Here is a 23,402-nt window from a genome sequence, read left to right as displayed (position 1 = left end):
AAAACCTAAAATGTTTTGTGCAAAACAGGCAGTCAGCAATAGGACAAGGGTTCAAGCTCTGCCAGGGGAAATTTAAGTTGGATATCAAAAAAAAATTCTTTCCAGAGAGAGGAATCAGGCACTGGAATGGCCTGCCCAGAGAGGTGGTGGATTGTCCATCCCTGGAGGTCTTTAAACTGAGATTGGACGTGGCACTGAGTGCCATGATCTGGTAAAGGGACTGGAGTTGGCCCAAGGATTGGACTTGATGATCTTGGAGGTCTTTTCCAACCCAATCCATTCTGTGATTCTGTGACTATACAGAAATTTAGAACAGTTTAATTCCTCATAGAGGGAATAATTTATGAGGTTTGTGGCTTATGAAATAACTAGTATCCCATTGCATAACCAGGTCCCCTTGTGCATTTTTCCTGAACCTCTCCACCACCTCCTCATCCGTGCTATCCAGCCTTCACACTCTGCATCCAACTGAGACTTAGTATATTTTGGAGAGGAAAAATAATTGACCTTAAACTGAGAGTGGTCGTAGACTGGTAAATTTATTTAATGGAGACTCTGGATTCAAATGCAATCATATCTATGCTCATGCCTGAGTTAGTAAAACACTGTAACCTAGTACAGTCCCCAGTTATAGACGTGTATTATAGTTAATAACATTTGCTTCTACTTTCAGTATAACTGTGCATTGTTCACTTTTACTTTCAGTGTAGGTGTGCGTTGTTCATCGTACATCTCAGTAAAAGGATCAAACACTTTACCTTGGTATAAGCTATTTCTAAATTACAAAGGCCTTGATTAAGGTGAGAGGGAGTAGCAAAACATTTAAAAGCTAAATTGTAACATTTTACATCTAACTTGCAATAGTGGCTGTTACCAGTATATGGAATGTGGCAAAATGGTTAATGGAAGTGTTTCATTACTTTCTTAAATGACAAGGGTGTGGTAAAACTCTTTTTTAAGGGCAGAGGTGAATTCTGGAGATACCTTTAAAATATTTTTTTTTTTTGCAGGCAGACCACATTCCAGAGGAATAACTGTAGTAACCAGGCACTGGGTGTCATTTCTCTGGCGCTCCCGTTGGAGTGTGGAATACTCAGAGGTGGAAGTCACTGTTAGAAGTGCACTTTCATTAGAGCTTTCAGAACTTCCGTAGAGCCCAAGGTTTTGAAGCAACAGTTCTTCGTTTTATCATAAACACTTTGAAAATTACTAAACATGTCTATCTTTGTTCTAAGTTTATAAATATATAGTTTTTTCTTGAATCTTGGCAAGTTCTTGGGTAAATAGTTACCCACCACTGTTACCGGATCAGTGTCTCACTACGCAAGTGGATGGAAAGTAGTTCAATGACTTGGCAAGTGTTTGTATCTCTTGGTTGGAGACATTTGTCTGTATATTGTGACAACTTCAAAGTGCCTGTTTTAGACAGAGTCCTACTGACTGTCAGTTGCAGCCCTTACAGCTTGCAGAGAATCACAGAATAGTTTGGGTTGGAAGGGACCATTAAAGGTCACCTAGTCCAGTCTTCTTTGCAATAAGCAGAAACATCTTCAACTAGATCAGGTTGCTCAGAGCCTCGTGCAATCTGACCTTGGATGTTTCCAGGGAAGGGGTGCCTACGACCTCTCTGAGAAACCTCTTCTAGCATTTCATTAGCCTCACCGTAAAATTTCTTCCTTACATGTAATCTAAATCTGCCCTTTTTTAGTTTGAAACCACTATGCCTTGTCCTGTCACAGCACACCCTGTTAAAAAGTCTGTCCCCATCTTTATTTTAGACCCACCTTTAGGTATTGAAAGGCCACAATGAGATCCCCCAGGAGCCTCCTCTTCTCCAGACTGAACAACCCCAACTCACTCAGCCTTTCCTCATAGGAGAGGTGCTCATCCCTCTGGTCACGTCTGTGGCCTTCCTCTGGCCTTGCTCCAGCAGGTCCATGTCCTTCCTGTGCTGTGGAGCCCAGAGCTGGATGCAGCACTGCAGGTGGGGTCTCACCAGAGTGGAGTAGAGGGGCAGAATCCACTCCTTTAACCTGCTGCCCATGCTGCTTTGGATGTGCCCAGGACATGTTTGGCTTTCTGGGCTAAAAGTGCACATGGCTGAGTCAGGTCCAGCCTCTCATCCACCAGCACCCCAAAGTCCTCGGCAGGTCTGCTCTCAGTCCATTCGTGACCCAGCCTGTGTTGATACTGGTGTTTACCCTGACCCAGGTGCAGAACCCTCCACTTGACCTTACTGAACCTCGGGAGGTTCATAGCTGGACAAACTTCTTGAGTTTGTCCAGGTCCCTCTGGATAGTATCCCACCCCGACCCCTGAGGGACCATTGTTTGACTATTGACCTCATATTTTTATGTCTGGTGTTATATGGTTTGATAATGAGTCTGAAACTATTATGAGCAATATCATATCTATCATTTGTTGCTCTGTAAACCCTGGCCTGCATTCTGGCAGTTACATCTGGAAGTAGAAAGTAGGAATGTTTTGCACTATTTGAAATTTAATCTTGCTTCTATTGTAGAAATTATAATTCAGCATTTGTTAAAATGAAATCCTACCTGGAATCTGCTCTTAGAAGAGCTGAAAGAAGGAATGATATGGACTGCAAAGTCCTTGTGCTTGGAATTCCCGTGTTCTTTGTTTTCTGTGTATTTGAAGAGCAGTGTGGACCATCCGCCAGTGTTTTAGTCCACAGTTAAGAATACTGTCAAAGGAGTGTAAGTGTGTAATAGTCTGGTGCTTAATTTTTTTTTAAAGAAGGGAAGTAAGTATCAAAAAGCATTATTCATGAAATTGGGTAAACTGGACTTTCCGCTTAATTTGACTGTGAAAATTGCAAGTTCCCTGACCTGAAAAACAGCTTTTTTACCTGTGCTGGAGAGAATAATCTTGCTAAGTGTGTTCGTGGTGCCAAAACACACATCTTTTAGGTTAAGCAAACATCAGTTACTGACATCACTGATCTGATAAACTGCAGAGCAAGCCTTTTCACCTCTATTTAGCTGATAAACTTTATCAAAAGATGGACTATTTGACAAAGATGAATTTTTCTGTAAATACATTGAATATCATCCTCTTTGCTTTGGTAGTCAGTGCAGATCCATTGTTTAATTCGGCTGAGTGACCCAATATTAAACAGCAGCAGATGTGAAAGATAAGGAAACCATGTCAAGAGATTCTGTGCTGTGTAAAATCTTATCAAGGAGCAACTAAAATCTTGGTCAAATGTGCGAAATTTCTTCCTGCACCTTTCCACATAGAGATTCCATGCTTGGAACAGCTGTAAAAGTCTGAGTAATTGCTCAGAAATGTACAATTAAATAGGCTATCAGTCAAAATTTCTTAATGTGTTTGCCAGCTTTTTTTGCCAGAGTGAAATAGGAGAGTTTCCTCTGCCACCCCTTCAGCAGTTCAGTGTCGAGCTGTGTAGCAGAGACATTCCTTAAAACATGAAATCTTGACACTTTTGGGACCTTGGTTAAATGCTTTCTGTAAATGGTGAAGATGGAGGAGTGAGAATGATGTAACTTAGCATAACTTTTAGAATTAGGTACCTGCAGAGTTAAGGTGCAGAACAGGGCAAAGCTTTAATTGGTATGTTGGGTGGTTCTGGTTCTGTTGGCTTGACTGGACATACAGGTCTCAAAAGGAGACCTGCCTGGAAGGAAAAAAGGGTGTTCAGTAATTTGCTTGAGGTAGTTGCAGGCGTTTGTGTTGGTTGAATTGCCAGCCTGTCTGTGCATTAGTCAGCCAGCATAATTTAAAAAAAATCCAGACAAGGAAAGTTCTGTTGGCTTACAAAGCTGTCTTCTGTTCTTAGTATGTAAGTACAGGGTTTTAAATTGGAAAATGAGAGATGATATTTTTTACTACTGGTTTTCACAGCTAGTTATGAGGGAAGGAGGGAGGCAAGGGCAATCTAGAGGTCTTAAATTTAAAAGTGTATTTGGATATAATCAGATTTTTATTAAAAATTATCATAAATCCACGTTGTTTAAGTATTGGGAGAGGAGAGAGGATTAAGCATCAGTCTCTAAGACTGTGTTGGCCTACCTGGAGTCTGGGCGTAGTTGTAGCATTTTAGTTTTGCAATTATAACCCTCAGTTCTGTTATGCAAAGAATTACTAATCTTGTGAAAACTTCAGTGACTGGAATTTGGACCTGCTTTTTGTACACACATGCATTAATGTATAAAAGCTCATAAATTGCCACTGGGCATTCTAGTTTCAGACAATAACTTCTATTACAATATAGTAACAACGAATTGCCAGTATTATTAGATTATAAGATTGACCTTTGAAATTGATGGCTAAAATAATGTCAGACTGCACACTCTGCATTTTAGGTAATGGCTGCATTTGCTACAGAACTGTTTTGGTTTGGTTTATTTATTTTTGCTTATCAGACATCAGAGCATTGACTTTCTCCAAACTGACTTTGTCTACAAACAAGCCTGAGAACTTCAGGGGACTAAAAGAACTGATCTGAATCCCTTTGTTTTCACTGCCCTTGCAGTTTGGAAGTGTCCATTCCTGCTGTGTGCTACGATGCCATACTTATGGGGGAAGTATAAAGAGCTGAGCACAGACTTTGGCTCCTGCTTGCTGCAGGGTGCTTTGGAACATCCGGGAAAGGTGGAACTTCTTCTAGGTTAAACCTATAAACTCCAAAGGCTTTGAGGGAAAGCTGTCATTATTGCAGCTTTTCTGTCTTTGCAGGAATCTCAGTGCTTAATTGGGTAGGTTTCCTTCGGATTTCACATGAAATGGAGATGTAAGTTACCATTTCCCTGTGCCGGCAGTTTTTTGTATCTCCCAGTGAAACAGCCAACACCTGGTGTGTTTACATTGATAAGCACAGTGACCATTAGAGGGGTATCTGCACCGCACGTTTACTTTGCTAAGTATGTGTGATGAAAATCCTGCTGCTGGTGCCCCAGCTGGTTCAGGGCACTGTGTTGTGCTGCAGATGGCTTTGCTTGCTCTCACGGTAACTGATGCTGCTTACATAAGCTTCCAGGAGCACAAGGGCTTCAGGACTCCTCTGTGGAGTCCTAAAACAGGACTGTTTTGGAGAAAATACTACACAGCTCCTTCTCTTCGCCATCTTCTCTTGCTTGTGAAACAATTGGGTCAGTATGCTCTTATAACTTTATTATGAGGCACGTGGGGCCTCGAATCCTTCAAATAATTTATCCTCTGCAGGGAGTGTGTCCATCCTGTGTAACATCAAGAAGAGGGATACATGATTAATCTGACTCCCCAAAAAAATTAAATATAATCTTAACATTGACTGTATGACAGTAAGTATATGACTGTGTTCAGTTAAGAGTGTTTGCTGTTGTAAAATCTAGGTATGCTACTTTTAATATTACCATTTTTTTCCTACTTAAGGCTGAATTAAGCTTTGTGTTCAGTGATAAAACTGTTCTTTGAAAGTACTGGGAGCAGTTAAGTTGGTACTGAAAATTTGTCTCCCTGAGAATGCAAAAATGTGTATAAATAGGTACTAAAATAATTATACTTTTTTCTTTTTTTGTTTTCTGTTTTCCAGTAAAATGAAGCAAGGTCTCCTTCCTAGCTTAGAAGATCTACTTTTCTATACTATTGCAGAAGGACAAGAAAAAATACCAGTTCATAAATTCATAACTGTAAGTTTGCTGTTCCAGAGTACTGTATGAAAGCTGACTGCTACAAGGTTATTTAACATTTGAAATGCAAGAATGCAAAGCGTAGAATTTCTGCTGTACATGTTTAGCTGTGGGAAGGAATGTAACTACTTTTTTTCCCTTAACACTGTTTCTGTAGTTAACTAATAGAATGAGTGTATTAGTAGTACTACCCACTTCTTTGATATGCAAAAGAGTATGCTTGAAAGCATCCGTGCCTATGGCAGGATTGGATACCATTTGTACTTGTGTAAAACATAGTTGGACCATTGTGGATTTCAAATTACATTAATGCTTTGACATAAAATGCAGCCAAAATGGCCAAAGGATCAATACGATGTCAGAATGTTGATAATGCGGTGACAGATGTCTCTTATTGTGATAAAACACAGAGCAGTAGATAATTTGATTGTAATAGCATATCTTTTCACTTTAGTAATTATTGTTTTATTGTAATAGGCACTCAAATCTACAGGATTGCGTACATCTGACCCTCGATTGAAAGAGTGCATGGATATGTTAAGACTGACTCTACAGACAACTTCAGATGGTGTTATGCTGGACAAAGACCTTTTTAAGAAGTAAATTTTCTGTCAATAATGTAACTGTATGATTCTGAATGAATGTTGTCTGTGTGTTACTGACTGACTGCTGTCTTAAAGAGAGAACTGGGGTATATAAATCAGTGTATAATTGGAAAGGGAGTCAAACGTACACTCCTGATGCTGTTTTCATATGGGTTTGTTCTCAGGTTTCATGTAGCAGACAAGGCTGTGTGATCTCTTTAAGAGTTTAATGTATCAGTGCTCTTTGCTTGTGTGTCTGACCCGGTACTGCAGCTCTTGGTCAGATGCCAAATAAATTAATTGATGCCGCATGGAGTGTTTAGTATGATTACATAAAATTGCTCTCTCTCTGCATCATCAGTCTAATCTGAAGTTCAGGATGCTCCCTCGGTGTGGTGAGATATTCAGAGTACGTATGTAGTTAACTCAAAGTGAGTGTGTGAGAAACAGTAAGGCATGTAGAGGTGAGAGGAGTTAGGGTTGCAGACGCTCCTTTGATCTGTTTTGGGAAAGATTTGTGTGCCATGTCTTAGGGTTGGTTTTTGGTTTTTTTTTTAAGCAAAGTCTGTGGTCAATTGGCTGAACAGTGTAAGCACTGTTCAGGTCGTCTTCTGTTCATTCCAAGCACACTGCTTTGCTCCTCTACTTAGAACTTTTGTGTGCCAAAAGATTGGAAGTTCAGAGGCTCTTCAATCTCAAAATTAAATTTTTAGGCTATTTTTTAGTCTATATTTGTATTCCATTTACATGCTATATCATAAAAAAGATATCAGACACTTGCTTCTTTCATAAAGAGCATACTTTTGTAAAATTGATACATTTTTGTTGATCGGTAGCATTTTTTTGGATTTGTGAACTGATGCTGTTTAATGCCTTTCTCTTAGACAGGAAAAAAGGTGTTCTTTTATCTATGTAGTCAGCCAAAGAATTCTTTGGGATTGGTAGTTAAGACTGTGTTTTTAGCAGGTCTGCATTGTGTAGGGAAGGAGTTAATCAACCCTTTGAGCCAGAAGTTGAAAAATAATGGATAAATGAAACGAGTTGTATGATAAAGGAAACAATGTGATCCTCACTTTCTGATGGACAGAGAAGATGCTGTTTCCAATAAAGGAAACAAAGTGATTCAGACTTTGTATGAGAAAGACCAAAGATACTGTTTCCAAAAACCTCTAAGCTGTGGGAGGTAGGAGCCCCTCTACGGCCACATAGGATGTTTTCAGTGTCCCTGCCGAACACCACTAAAGCCATGTAGGGCATAAGAGCAAAGTTTTTTGTAAAATTTGACCATAGAAAGATTTCTATTTATCAATACATTAATTTACTTAAATTCCTCCCTGTGATCTTCTTCTGCTGCTCCACTTTCTCTGTGTCTGAGGCCAGCCATCTCCGAAGGGTTACCTGGACCATCAAGCAGTTGGATACTCTGGTGGGGAGGAAGTGTCAGTTGCAGAATTTTAGTTTCAGAGGCTATCAAGACTCTTGCCTCTGTTGGCTGAAAATACTATGCCCTGTTAGAGGGAGCATTCTAAGACCGCTCTTACTTTGTCCATGCAGTAATTGCTCTGAATACTCCTGTAGATTACTTGAGCCCTTGCATTTAATTTAGTCTGTGAATTCATATGATTTTCCTGGGTTAAGGAGTACCAGGATAAATAACCAGACAGTGACCTTGGCAGAGTCTGGGAACAACTGGTAAAAATGGGCAATGTCCTTAACCAGCATTGCTGTTTCTGCAGTGAGTTTCAATCTCTAGATTAAAATGATTATTCTACTGAAGTGAGCATCATAGACTTGGTGTGGGTGGTCCCATGGTGTAAAGGAGAGCACTCCGGACTCTGAATCTCAAGGTTCTGAGTTCCAGTCTCAGTGGAACCATTCCCTGGCAGTAAATGCCTCCCTGCCATCCCATCCCTTCAGATCTCGGATGCTGAGCAGGGTCAGCTCCGGTTGGTACCGGGTGCTGTGACGGTCCCGAGGACTTCCCTGTCACTGTCCAAGCTCACTCAGCCAAGGCAGATGGACCTCAGGACTTAAATGGTGGGGCCAGTTCTGCGCACGCTGGGCCTCACCTAAAAACTCACTGCACAGGCTGGAAGGGCACGTGGGGAGAGCCCTGCCCAAATCTGCGTTTGCGAAGTTCGGCCATGCAAGATTTTATGTTAAGTTGTAGGTGTATGGATGCCCTTCCTGTTTCAGAAACATGCTGTGACCTCAGGAAACTGTATTTCAGTGTATACTGCCTTCTCATTGGTTTCCACACTTTATATGGAGTTGTTCTAATTGGTTTAGTTGAACTTCAGATACTACTTTTTTTTTTCTTGTAAGAGTAATCCATGCTGTCCAGGTGGTACAGACAATGTAGAATTGCATCTGGAGTTTAAATCTAGTGCATTTTATGTTACTCCTTTGGCACACTGAGCTGTCATCAGTGTTATTAATTACTTTTAAAAGGGGTGTTGCACCTGGAGTAAGTGGCTGTAGTTGGAAGCTGCTGGGAGCAAAACCAAACAGGATTTTTTGCAAGATACAGAAAGAATATGAGAGATTGGAACAAAACCAACTCAACTGCAATTTTAATGTAAACTAACAAAGCAGCTTATTACAGATAGTGATTTTTAAGGTAGCTGTACAACAGAAACTTCTCTAGCATTTCTCTTTCACTTTTGGAGAGTAGTGCCTGGTAGGATTTGAAATGGCTGTCAGTTGACTTTGTGATAAAGTCATCTAAGTACAAAGTAGTTAAAACTAAAGGTTTAAAAGAAGAGGGGATTCAAAGGGAGGATAACTCTGGCTCTTCCTTGGTCTTTATGCCCCTTCATTTTGAACTGATGATGACACTTAATAATAGGATTATCGGAATATCTGTTCCAAGTGAAAGTATGTTCCTAAAAATTAATTTTTTACTTTTCTGAATAAGTCTTCATTGGAAGAGGATATGTTCTCCTTTATAGCACGTGCCCAGATGTTCTTGACTTTCCATTTGCCTGCTTTAGTAATATGTTTCTGCTTTTGTCAACACTGCCAGAAAGCATCGGTATGAAGGTGTTAACTGGTGTTAAACCTCTTTCTCTTCTTTGCAGTGGGATAGGGCTGTTAATACCCTTTATCAGGTCATATTTCAACTGACAGATACTGGCTCCCAATTCCCACCCCTGTTCCTGCTCACCCTCCCTCACCCATGGACACACCACTTTCAGTATATCTCAGCTTGTGTTTTCATCCTTCCCTTCTTCTGTTTGGCCTAGATAAGTCCTTTCCTTTTTACCTCATCAGTTTTTTAAATGTACCAGATGGCCTGATGTTCAGAGGGTGTGGACGATAGTCTAACTGTGTTCTGGGTTCAAAGGCAGCAAAGATTCCTTCACTGTCGGTAGTTTGAAGCAAGAGACTTGCAGAACTGCTCACTGGTAACTTTTGCTTAGTTAGGAGATGTTATCAAGTCTTTCCACAGGATTTTGTTCTTACTGAAGTGGAATCACATTCCAGTTTGGTCTGTTGGCAGCGTTCTCACTTAGTTCACAGTGAAACAATGAAGTGAGAGAAATCAACCCTGAACCTCCCAAGTCCAATCCAAGTCTGAAATTAGCACTTCTTTGGACAAGGTCTGGGTTAGATAACCTTCACATGGCTTGATCCTGAGAAATGGGTGGCTTAAATCCCTTTTGCAAGCTGAGATGCTGCTTGAAGGGAAAGAGATACAGTACAGCCTCACAGCTGAAACTTCAGAAGAGAGATTTAAGTAGAAAGGAATAAAAATTACTTCAATGAAATGATGGTAAATAATATTAAAAATACAACTTAAACTGGCAAATTTGAAAAATTTTCTAATAAAGACTTGTCCTTGTAAGCATATAACTTCAAGGGACTGACAGTCCTTATTTAAGTAACATGTAATTGCTACGTAAGTAGGCTTTGTGACAGTACATTGTCCAAATACTAATATACTTTTAAAACTTTTTTGCAGGTGTGTGCAAAGTAATATTGTGTTGCTTACTCAAGCTTTCAGGAGGAAGTTTGTCATTCCAGATTTTATGTCGTTTACTTCCCATATTGATGAGCTGTATGAAAGTGCTAAAAAACAGTCTGGAGGAAAGGTAACCTGTTTGTAAATTCAATTTCCAACTTCAGTAGATTCCTTGATATTAACCAAATACATTATTTTCTTAAGTAGAAAGATTTTTCTTAACATTTTTAGAAAAATGTTAGATTGTTACCTTCATTAAAGAGTTTTGGAAGTTCAGTTATGTCTATAACTTGTAAACTGGGTCAGAAATACAGCTTACAACCTCTACCAATCTTGTAGAGTTTTGATGTTAGATATGAGGATAGTATTGTTCTTTATTTTACATAAACTCTAAAGTAGCTGTATAATTTGTCAAACTAAGTCTGTAGAATTATGCAACTCTATATAACTAGCTGGATTGTGTGACAGAAATAATTGTCAACATGGGATCTTTGTTAGTAAATAAAGTGTATTCTAGTGCTTGTTTTCAATAAATTAGTTGAAAAATCTGACTGTTGCAAGCAAAAATTTTACATGATTTGAAAATGCTGAACATGCTGTAATATACAACAAAATTACCTCTTAGAATGTGCTGAAATTTTTAGTTTGAAAAAATGTTTTATTTCATAATGATTTAGTGAGTATAATAATTTGTAATGAAATTTTAGATATACCTGGTGATTATTAGTGGGATAACTCAGTTGTACCTTGAGTATCCTTTCCATTGACATTTATTTTAATTAACATACAGTTAAATATTTCAGATGTTTTAATGTCTCTCTCTTTATTTCACACTGTGACAGGTTGCTGATTATATTCCACAACTGGCCAAGTTCAGCCCTGATTTGTGGGGTGTGTCACTTTGCACCGTTGATGGACAGAGGTATATTGTAACTTCTAGGTTTTGTTGGAATATTTGAAGGACAGGACAGACACAATACTTCTGTAGTATTAATCTTTTGAAAACAGAGCTTTGTCTAACAGTACTTGTGCATCAAGCTGTATTACTTTCTGTGTAGGTCAAGATGTACTTAAGCGTTAGTTCCTTCTCTGCATTTTAATGTCTTTACTGTAGCATTGTTATATAATCTGTATGTGTCACCAAAAAATGCAGATTCATGCTCTTAAAAAGAAAATGTGGAAACTGGACAGAACTAAATATGATTTTGCTTTTCAGGTTTATTAAACTTTCTCCTGTAGGGGTGTATGTAGGTCTTAGATATAGTCAGAGTGATCTTACTTTCATTTCTTTCTTTTAGTAATTCAGGGGAGCAGAGACAGGAGCCTGGATGTAAAGGAGCATCTCACACTGTATGTCTGAGCTGAGTGAGATGAGCTCTGTGTCTAAATTTGGGACTAGACTGTGAGATGCTCATCATCTCATCAGGTGTCCCTGCTGGCCTGCAGTTTGGTCACTGCATGCTCTCAGAACCATAATTTGTAGGTGTTGAGTTTGCAAATGGGACATTTCTGAGAGAGCATCAGACTTCCATATGGTGACAATGGCCTGGAGTTCATTTTAATGTGATCTGTTATGATCTGTATGTTTGTTTCTATTTAGCCCTGTAATCTCTAGGGGAGGAGCTGTACAAGTGAGCTGGAGTGTTTTTTCATCTCCCTGTTCAAGTGTCTGAATTATAATCTATTCATAGTAAAACAACTTTAAAAATAAAAGTGCTCATTCTTTTGAATATATTAACTTGGCATTTTGCTTTATTTTCAATATTATATCATGTACCAGTGAAAGTTTTTATAACATTTATTTTGATAATGTTTAATGTTACGCAGTGCTGGCTTTTATAATGTGAGTTTCTCTGAAGCCTTCTCGTGTTTTCTGCAAAGAAAAGAGTCAAATACACTTCTGATTTTGTCACCAGACAAGTGATTGCTTCAAGCCTTTTGCTCTAGATGTGGCATATGCTGCCTGTGTGAGTCATGCTTTGATGCAGTCTGGCTGATGCTGAAAGTAAACTTTCCCAAAGACAGCATTTAATAATTGCTATAAAATACCTATGCCATTATCAAAGGGGATGTAAATACAGCTATTTAATTATTGTTCTCAAATTCCCTAACCAGATTGTATCTCATCTTTATGTATATATTTGGGTCAGCTGCACCCTGCTGAGTGTATGTGGTTTACAGTTGTGTAGGATAAGTGTGGTACTAGAAATGTGAGGTGATTTTTTTGCTCTGGTTCAGACCCATTTCTGACTTTGCTCTTTCTTTGTTAGATCTGCAGCAATCACTGGCAACTGAGTTTGTTGTGCTTGGCTTATGGAGTCAGTTGTTAAAACCTTTAAATTCCTTTGTTATATTCTTTAAAATGAGACTTAGTAATTATATGCTTTTGGTTTTTTGGGTGTTTTTGTTAATAGTCCTTGTATGTTGAAGAGTAGATGTAGCATATAATAGTCTCCTACCACAGCTGACAAACAGGAAATTTCAAACTACTTCTTCTGTGGTTTTTTTCCCAGGCATTCCATTGGTGATACCAAAGTTCCGTTCTGTCTTCAGTCCTGTGTGAAGCCTTTGAAATATGCCATTGCTGTCAATGATCTTGGCACAGAGTACGTGCACAGATATGTTGGTAAAGAGCCTAGTGGACTAAGGTTCAACAAACTGTTCCTGAATGAAGATGGTAAGAGATATATAATACTTAAGAATGGAAATAATTTTAGAAAATTATAAAAGAAGCAGTACAGTTTTTTCAGTGTTTTCATTTTACTGTACCCTCTTAAATCTTATTACTCAACAGTGTCTCAAAATATTTTGCCACCAGCAAGGTAGACCTAATCTTTGTCAGTCACTTTTGCCACATTTAAAGTGCTTATAAAAGTTGTTTTATTGCTTCTGTTCTCTTTATAAGTAGTTGAGCTGTAGGAAAACCCAAAGAGTTTTGACAATGCAGGTATTTCAAGTCTCTATTTATTCAGTTGAGTTGGTAGCAAGTATTCCTCAGTCATACCTTCTCTAAAATGGTGACAAAAATATCAAAGATGTTAAAATGATTTTAAGAAACATGTACATCACTTCCCTTCTCAGCCTTCTGAGGAGCAGGTGCTGGTGCCAAAGGCCAGCTCTGACTGGTTTCCAGAAGGAGACATCGAACACATCTTCCCACAGATTGTTCTAAACAGAATTTGGCTGCTGATTCAAAACAATGTTTTTTACTCTTTTTCCCTTGGGCAGGAGTGTTTTAGCAAGAATTTCTAATACAGTACTTATCTAGATTTTTTGTTTTTAATATTGTGTTAATTCTCAAGTATGGGTATGGGTATATCATTTTAAAAAACATTATGGCAAAAATCTGAGAAGAATGACTCATGTAGCCTTAGAGGAAATACTGGATGTTATCTCTGAAACACGAATGTTTCTTCTAGCAGATCTGTCTCAGTAAGAGAACAGACAATGTTGCTGTTGCCATGGTATTGCAATTAATATTTAATTAACAGCATAGGACTTGGATGATATTTTTGTCAAGGACTGTATTGAATTCTGACTTAAATATCTTTATTATTAATATATTAATGGCATGTAGTTATATTTAATATATTTACACATATATGAAAATAATTTTTATATATTAATTTATTTATACCTTAAAATAATCTTTCCATACTTAAAATTTATCTGGACAATTTAGTTCTTTTTTATTATGTTAGTAAATGATGATGAAATACTAACATGTGAATATATTGCCAAGAGGAAATTAAGCATTTTGTCAAAGCTTTGTTGTCTTGTTTTTGCTTTCCTTGTTTTTCCAAATACAATGCTGGAACAATGTGAAGAAGGCTTGTCTTTCATATCCTATGAAAGATTAAAAAAGTTTTTATGGTGCTGAAAATTACCCATTTAGTCCTTTGGACTGATATAGATATTCTGGTTTCTTTCTCTTTTTACTAAAATGACAGAAATTATAGTGAATATTTTCTTCTTTTTATTGCTGCTTGTAAAATTGAACTGTAGGAGATAATCTGCTGGGCTGTGGTCTTTTACATTAATGTTATTCTTTAAGAGTGCTTATAAGATTGTTATGCATTGTTATGTTTATTTTGCTGAAGGGTTTTCTTAACCAAAAATGGAATGTTTTCTCAGAGTTGTTTTATCAGACAAACACATTTTCATGTCATTTCACAAGCTTCTGTGATGAACTGTTCTGAGTATTAAACTGCCATATGGTGTATGGGTGGCAACCTCTGCTTGCTGTGCTCAAAAACTGCAGGCCAGTTGTTCAAGAACAGCCTAAGGCCAATGATGCACCAAAAAGGTCAGAAGAACTGGCAGAGGAAAAGTGTTGTTAATTTGAGTTTATTAGGGAAAAGGTCTAGTTTGCATATGTCATAATTGCCTGGCAGGTTGCCAGAGCAGTTGTCTTAATTGTCAGGCAATTTTGAGGTCTTAAATAAATATGTGTTTTTCACCATTCATGATGTCTGGTGGAGAAGTTTCTTAGGTAACTAAATAAATTATATTTTCTTCCATTTAGGTTTAAATATACCTGCTAAAGATATTGCAGTTCTCTGTGTAAAAGTTAAAACCACACTGTATCAGTGAAGATTATATTTGCTGTTAGGTGGGTTGTTTATGCAACAGACATGTTGAATCAGAGCTAGACTTAATTAGGCCACCCCAGTTAAAGACAAAGACTTATTATGACTTGTGCTTTTCATTAAGGATGGAAACATGAATTTACTCTGAAGTATAATGATAGAGCAATATAAGTGACTTGCAGAGAAGCTGCATAAAATTTTTTTTTCAGTCTGAGCTGATGATTGCCTTTGTTATTTGATAAGAGAGTGTGTGTGTATCTGTTTGGTTTTAGTAAAGTGTGTCAGTCAGCTCTGCAGAGTCGGATACCTCTTTCTAAAGATTAAGGGATGAATTTGTTTACCTCTTTGGCAAACTTGCAACTACAGTATCAGTCTTCATGCTCTGTTGTACAATGTGGAGTCCCTTTGCTGATCACACCCACTATGAGGTACATCAGTAGTTGCTGCTGCTTCAGAAGTAGACCTGTGTATGACTTTCCTTAAAAATTCATGTAGTGACAGAACCTGTATATCCCCAAGAGGTGAAAAATTGCCTGGGAATGGAAGTGTTATTGATGGGAGTGGAAGACATCTCTTATTGGAAATTAGCAGGAATCTTTCAGAATGTAAGATTGTATTTAGGCATCCTAGCCCTTAGAAAAGGCCAATGTATCTTAAGTCTGTGGAGAGGTTCTTCGCTGTAGAATAGAATATTTCAGTTGGAAGAGATCTACAGCAATCCTCTATTGAGGGCATTGTCCAAGTGCCTCTAAAACACTGACAGGCTCAGGGCATTGGCCACCTCTCTATTCCGCCTGTAGCTGGTTTGGGGAGATAGAAGGTTTTCTGTCAATTTCAGATATCTTTGTCTGGGAAGCGCTTGGCTGGTATTATCTGTTGCTATGTAGATAATAGGGAAAACTGCTTTCCTGGGACCTGGATACCTTGACAGGGTTTATTCGGCTTAGAAGAGGCAGCAGTGGGTTATTGAAGGTGTCCTGTGGTGTGATGCTATTGGGAAAAGGGAAAGGCCCTCAAAGAACAGCTTTTGTTGGTGTGTGGAGAGCCACACTGCTGAGCCTCCCTCAGCTCTGGGGGCTCCCACAGTGCTGGCCCTTGCTGAGTCGTCAAGAGTGGAACAACACAAAACTTCATTTCAGAAGCACGTTCAGGAAGTCCATGTTTTGTTTTATCAGGAGGTTCTTGCCCTTCACGTTTGTGCAGCACATGGAGATATGTTAGTTGTAAAGTGGCCAGGAGAAACATGTAGCTTGAGATGTTAAGCAGTGAAAGACAAGAATCTGCAGAGTAGAGGAGAATGTAACCAAGAATGCCTTGTGATGTTGAAGGTGGGTGGTGACATCCTCAAAGAAATGAGATGCAGCAGAGTTTCTGAGGGTGTATTCTGTGTGTGCACATATCACACTGATAAGCTTTTGAGTTGCTGAATGCTAAATAAACATTGCACATCCTTTTTATTCAAATATACACATGGTGCAGATATTGGTGGTTTGATTTTTATTTTGTACCGTGTGGCATGTTGAAACTATACTGATGTACAGAAGAATCAAGAGCAAAATAATTCTGAAAAGACTTGTAAAATGGGATGGTAAAGTCATTAGCATGTTTATGGACTTGATAAGAGGAAGCTGTAAAGAAGAGAAGCGTGTCTAGAGCAAGAAATGAGTGTATTCTGATCAGGCATGAGACAGTGCTGTGCTGGACTGTGTGTCCAGAGCTGGGATTCCCAGTTCAAGTAGAACATTGAAGAACTGGGGAGGGCTCCAGTGAAAGGCTGCCAGTGCTGTGCAGTCCAGGGTTCCTGTAACTCCCAAGGAGCAGTTGGAAGGGGAGGACAGGGCGTCCCCTGGAAACATGTTAAACTCTTGAGGAGCAATTGCAAAGATGGAGAGTTCTGTAACTCTTTTAGTAGGGGCAGCTGATGTAACAAGGACCAGCGGCCCCATGCTGTGGCTTGGGAGGTGCAGTTTGGATATCAGGGTAAGCTTGTCCTCTCGAGGGAACAGGATTGCTGGAGAGGTGGAGGATTTGCCACATTTGCAGGTTCTCAGGACTCAGATAAAGGTCTGACTGACTTGATGTAACCTGGGCTATAGCCTTGCATTGAGTGGGAGGGTGGAGGAGATGAGCTCCAGATCTCCGTTCTGACCAGCAGTTTGTGGGGCTGTGAGCGATCATTTGACTTGTAATGTCTTCTACTGGTATTCAGGTTTCTGCTCCCTAAGGAGCTATGAAGTGCCACGTCTTTCCTACTTGCAGTCTGGTTTTAATCAAAACTTAGATATATTTGACCCCAGTTGCTTGCATTAGTAGAGTAGAACAGGATGTTCGATATAGGTGGATCTTAAGTACAATCATATTAAATTGTGCTCACAATTTATGAGTCTGTTTTAGGGAGATAAAGAGTGACAGTAGCAATTTTAAAAGTAGTATCTAGACAATAAGTTTGTATTTTAGGGGAGCTTCACTTTTTTCAACAGAAGGTATTGGTTTTATATTTCCACTAATAAAAAACTTGATATTTGTAAATTCCTTTTAATACTGACTTTCTGAAAAATACTAAAAGGAACTAGATGATTAGTTTTTGAAGGTTATCTGATAGTCATAGATGGCTGAGGGCCATTGACCATGAGCAGTGTAATGTTCCTGGGAAAGTGTGTGAGTGTCTGCTGTGAATATCAGACTGATCTCCAGAAAACCAGTTGTCTCAAGTTCCTTTTAATGTGCATGTGTGTATATCATACATAAACATATCATACACTTTTTGTGTGGTTTTTAAATTAGTAGGTTTTTTTTTTATATGGAGAGAAAGTTAACAGCAAAAAAAGAATCCAGAGACTCGGTTGAGGTTTTCAGACACCAGAACCCTCAAAAGTCAACATTCCAGTTAAAAGGCACAGCAAAAATGTCATTTAAAAAAGGAAAAGGTAACTGTGGGAGGTAGATGTTATATTTGGGAAAAGTACGACAGCTGATAAGGAATGCTTTTTTGGAAAAGATGAAAAAGAAAGTGATTCATTCACATGAGCAGCCAAGAATGACTTGGGAATGCCAAAAGATGTAGATTGGTGATAAAAAGGAAAACTTAAATTTAACAGGTATATGAAAGTCAGCTATGAAGTAAGTTAAGTTCTAGCGAGGATGAGTAAATTGTTATTTGCACTTCAGAAGCTGACAGGAGAAACCCCAGATTCTTACAAACAATCAGGATTTTGTATTCATGTGCAGCAATAAGGGAATTCAAGAACTGTATTTGGTTGTTCTTTAAAGGTCTTGTTTGAACAGTTTTAAAATCACTGAGGTTTTGTAACTTGAGTGAAAAGTTGGAAGGTCCTTTAGGGGTTGTTTCACTTGTTGAATTGATCAAATCCTGCAACACTGGCGGGGATTCATAATTTGCAAGAAAACAAATGATACAAACTGAATAACTTACTGGATTGTTAAGTAGCATAAGGCTTAATGTGTTCTCAGCTACAAAATACTTCGCTCAGAGTTAGAAGAAATTGTGTGTAGTGTTGGATTACAGTATTTAAAAAAAATTAGGATTATATAATAGCTAATCTGTAAGAGCTTCAAGTCATACATGAATGTAGAATAATTTTTCACTTAAACACTTGCCTGGTTTTGTTTGACAAACATGTCTTGAAATATATTTGTAATTGAAAACTTTATTTCACAGACAGGCCTCATAACCCCATGGTGAATGCTGGAGCAATTGTGATCACGTCCTTAATCAAGGTAAAAAGTCAATTTTAGTTTCTCTTGGAGTATCTTAACAGAATGTAGAGAAATTATATTGTACAGATTATGTACTGAATTTTTGTCTGTAATATCTGATGGCAGTTTACTCACTGGCAGGTAAACAAGCTCTGCTATTTTGGAAATAGTGACCCAAACAAATGTAGTGTTAGACTTGTAGTTTTTAAAAAGTAATAGTACAGCTGAAAGCCTCTCTTTTTTTCTTAGTGGTAATGTTTTTGTTTCCTTCTTTAGCTGCACAAGACTTGATATTCTCTTGAGAGTATTGCCTCATACTTGTTAAATGCTGTGGAAGTGTATTCTCAGGAATAGGCTTTATAGCACTCAGAAAGATGTTGCTGAATGTCTAATGCTCTCACATAGCATCAAGTTACAAGAGTATTTCTTGCTGTGCAGAAGAAATGGAAGATACTGTCATTTGTTCAGGAGCAATTTCGCTGTATCTGAATGTCACTTTTAATACTGAATTCGTGTGCTGTTAACATACTGTACAGAATTGTGTTTAGTTTCTGTGTTACACAGTTGCTGCTGGGATGTAAATGTACTTTCTTAAGAATATTTGGAAACAGTTACTCATTTTTCTGAGAAAACCACAGCTGAGTAATGACTTAAAATCTTTAGTCCATGATCTTGAGACTTTTGGAAAGCTGCATTTTATTTTTTCCATAAATAGCTGTATATATGTCTTGAAGTTGTTAATGGTACAAACTCCATACTAATGTTTGCCAGATAATTTACTTATATTTTCTGCTTTTTCGGTAGCCCCAGGTACAAAAAATAGGTTTTTTTATCTAAAGGTACCTGCTTAGAGTTGTGGGGAACATGTCAGTCCCCTGGAGTTTTTAAGTAGTAAACTTAATACTGTTACTGCAGAGGTCTGAAAGTCTTGTTTACTGCTTTTTTCTTGGTTACATTTCAAAATCCATTACTTACAGTGTGTTTCCTACCTCCTATTTCCAAATTGTTGGTTTTAAAATTACATAGATCATGATTTTCTGTTATTTTATATTTAAAGAAGGTGTAAGAACTCCTGCTTAAAGACATTTATCTTTAATAGCTGTAGGTGAAAGAAAATGGCCTTAAGTATGACAGGTAAATTTATTCACATTTAATATTCTTTGAAGGTTGACTGAGCATTGAAATTCACTTGGATAATAGTGAATTTTAAAATATGACTTAACACATGTCTGAAATGTCAAAATGTTAGTTCAGCTACAACATGCCCTACTGATCATAAGGCAGAGCACAAGCATGTGCCTCTTGCAGGAGGCACATAGTTCTTGATAAATGGTGTACTTCTGAACAGATAGCACAGATTTGTTTACTGCATGCAATTGTGATATTTGTTAGAAGGTTGGGGGGTTGGTTTTGCTGTTTTTTTTTTTTCTGTAATGTTCCTATAAAGAGTATTGCATTGCACTAATGTTTTTGCATGTGGTGACTGCACGTCTAGTGGACACATATCTTGCTTATCACACTCCATTATTTGTTTTCAGTGTGATTAAAATGTAGATTATTTTATGTATTGCTGTCACTAAGATACCATTTATCATTTGAATAACTAACCAAGCTAAACATATTCCGAAAAAAATTACATAGAGGGTCATAGGTACAAAATTACTTAATAGTTGTATTTTTTGTGAATTAACTTACTTAAAATCTGCAAGTTACCAGTATTCCACTAACCAGTGATTTAAGTAATTCACCTTTATATTTGACATAATATCAAACTCTTTTCCTGAAAAAGGTGGCTTCATTAACTCGTGTTTTGCACTCAATTCCTCTGCATTTATTCTCTTTATTTAAGATGCTGCTTATATGGCTTGAAGACTGTGTGGCTCTCAGGGTCCAAGAAAGTTAAGAGATTAACATGGTTGAATTCACTATGTATGACAGATTGACCTAATGATGGCATGTTGGTAGCTATGGAGAGATGTGTTGCTGTATTTGATGGTGAAGAATGTTTTATCTCCTTTCAGATTCATTATTTTATCTGAGAAATTGATCTTAGAAGTTTTTCAAAATTCTCATACTGAATTTAGCAGCTGATCTGTCCTAAAAGTCTGACACAGATTATGATTACTTATGGATAAGAGATGATGCTTGGAGTAATCTCTCTGTCACAATATGTTAGCATGTAATATGTTAACGTTGTAGGGATGAAAAGGGCTCTTAGCATCACATACCCAGTTCTGACTGCCAAAGAATTTGCTATGTGGGCCTTGGAACAGAGCTTGGACCTAAATTGTAATGTTACATTTAGTCCTTGCTACTCATAATAATAAATGATTAAGCGTATATTAATGTGCCTGTTAAATTGCACATTTGTTTGAGTTAGGCATGACTGTGTTATACCTCTGCCAGCTTAAATGACTGGGACTGTGATGTGTTTATATTTTGGTGCCTTAACTCATGGCTCTGTTCTAATTCCACTTGCATTACACTCCACAGACTGTCCCACCAGTTTAAAGCATGTATCTGCAATAAAAATGCATTAGCAAAAGTGCATTTTGTGGGTCACTTTTAGTGAAATAACATTAAAAAAAACCCCTATGGACCTTTTCCCCTTGATATTTATGCAGCTATTTGCCTTTATTACTAGTTATATAAATGACATAGTTACAACAGTTCTCAAATAATTGTTATAAAAAGAAAGTTGTATTGATGATTACAGGAGTTTGTGGACGAGTGATATTAGATAAAATAGTAAATTTTTCCATGTCTCCAAGAAAATACAGGTGCTCGAAAGAAGATGATTCAGCTTCTGTGCAGATTTAATACAGATTCAGTGCAGCTTTCTGTACATCACATTGACTGGGAAAAGGCTTTATTGCCTGTAGTATGGATAGATTATACTGCTTTCATCTGCTATATTTTATCTTAAACCTTAAACTCACTTCTCAAGGCTTGTGAACTCCAGGCATGGCAGTGGTTGTGTCAGCGATTGCCAATTCCTCGTTGCTTTTACTGACTGGCACATTAGAGGTGCAGGTGAGATGGAGAGGAAGGGCGTGGAAGAAGGCAGGTGGCTGTGGAAGGAATCACCAGAGGACAAGGGAATAATCTTAAGTAGTTTTTATTGTGTGCTTGAACATTCCATCTGTAGGTAAAAGTTTTCCTAATACAACAGCAAAGTGTCAGGCACATAAAGCATCTGTAACTCCTCAAGTGCTGACAGCCACATGCAGGACCTTACACAGACAGTGTAGACATTGGAATGCTCAGTGAAGGGAAGTGTTCTGAGGTCTTGAATTACCTGGGAGGGCATTTTGGGAGTGGGATAGCAGTGTTCATAGTCCTTAAAAAATTTGGTATATGAGAAAATGAAAGTAATGATTTTGCTGATCCTAAAAAGCCACTTAATTCAGTGGGAGCTTTTTTTTATAAACTATACAGGTGTATGCAATATACTTAAGAACTTCCTACATATGCTGATAAGTCGTAAAATAGAAGAGGCAAAGAGTAGTGGGGAAAAAAAAATCTGTGTAGCTGTGCCAAGGGTCTGTTTGCTGTCAGGATTCAGTTATTAAGAAAGCTATGCAGTTAGTGTAACACTTGAAGAGTGGGAAATTGCATGGTTTATTTGGTTTGACAATAAATTTATTTTTTTATTTACAATAAATAGTATTGATTTAGCTTAATTGCTCTGTGCTACCACTCCAGTTATCCTTCCTGATCGACTGGTGTGTAAATGTATGTACGTACTGTTTTAAGACATGTGTTGGTGTTGTGATCTTCTCTGCCAGATATTTTGCTCATGTGTCCTCTTTTCCTAGGTTATTAATCTTCTTGTAATCTATTTTGGATAAAACATACATCCATGTTGTTCTGCACTTGCTTTTTATTATAAGTCAAGTGTATTGGATGATGATGATTGGTTGTTATTAGACATAGAATATGTGGTAGAGATTCTGTGAAATTACATGTATTCAGTGGTCATATATGACTGTCAGTGAAGGACACAAAAATAATTTGTGTATGTATTGGAAATAGTGGTAGGATTGGCCTTAGGGGATCAAATACTGTCTGTGACAGTGCACTCTCAAGTGTTTTAGTGCTGAAAATGGTACACTAAACAGTCAAGGCACCAGTTCTCACAGAACAGGACCAGATTAAAAAAATAAAAAGTGTATTAAGTACAGAAAGCTAAAATAAAGGCATTAATAATTGAATTTAAAATGCACAAATGTAAAAAAGGTTTTGCGCTCTGACGTAGTATGATTTTCTGTTTGTAGATGTTTTCATCACAGTTTAGAGTTAGATTATAAATTTGGCTTTAAAGACTCCAGAAATTAATTTTTGCATTAGCTTTGCTTAGATTTTAAATAAATTACTGTAAAAAGAGACACATGGTAAGAGCTTATGTGGTCTAATCATGTAAACACTGAATAGTGATCAATGAAAAGTGGCTCATATTAACTACTTTTCTAATAAATACTGCCTAATGTTGTTGTTGCAAGCTCTGATAAGTATCTGTGAGTCTCTTTGCTATCTAGGCAGGCAGCCTGTGCAACTGTTTATATTTTTCTGGTAGAAATACAACTAATACCATACAAGTAGCTTGTTTGAAAAAAAAAGGGGAAGATCACTAAAATCTAACACAGTCAAAAAATTCAAATTTATGATTGACAGCCATAGTGTCCATTGGTGTTTTAAGTGTTCACACAATTGTATTGAGGTGTCCTCTGCAAGGTTTAATTTTCTGCTTATCAAGCTGATTCAATCTTAACATTCTAAATTTAATTTTGTATTCATTCAGCAGTGTTTTCATATGTATATACACACGAGCATGTGTAAGTAAGTGTGTATATGAACATACGTCCCAGCAAATGTACTGAGTGTTTGTGGAGTTAGT

At 37.7% G+C, this 23,402-nt stretch overlaps 1 protein-coding gene across 2 annotated transcripts in view; it reads left to right on the top strand.

Annotated features, from left to right (window-relative positions):
• Nucleotides 1-23,402, top strand: part of GLS (glutaminase) — a 60,277-nt gene that overhangs the window by 2,972 nt on the left and 33,903 nt on the right. For both annotated transcript variants that reach the window (XM_071562587.1, XM_071562589.1), the window contains exons 2-7: nucleotides 5,555-5,651; nucleotides 6,129-6,250; nucleotides 10,200-10,329; nucleotides 11,042-11,121; nucleotides 12,713-12,876; nucleotides 18,468-18,526. In XM_071562587.1, the coding sequence (XP_071418688.1) occupies nucleotides 5,555-5,651; nucleotides 6,129-6,250; nucleotides 10,200-10,329; nucleotides 11,042-11,121; nucleotides 12,713-12,876; nucleotides 18,468-18,526 (652 nt within the window). The remainder of the gene's footprint in view (nucleotides 1-5,554; nucleotides 5,652-6,128; nucleotides 6,251-10,199; nucleotides 10,330-11,041; nucleotides 11,122-12,712; nucleotides 12,877-18,467; nucleotides 18,527-23,402) is intronic.

The sequence above is a fragment of the Pithys albifrons genome, chromosome 8 (genome assembly GCF_047495875.1).
Source record: "Pithys albifrons albifrons isolate INPA30051 chromosome 8, PitAlb_v1, whole genome shotgun sequence".
Classification (NCBI taxonomy): domain Eukaryota; kingdom Metazoa; phylum Chordata; class Aves; order Passeriformes; family Thamnophilidae; genus Pithys; species Pithys albifrons.
The sequence above is the reverse complement of the archived record's forward strand: the minus strand, read 5'-3'. Positions and strand labels throughout refer to the sequence as shown.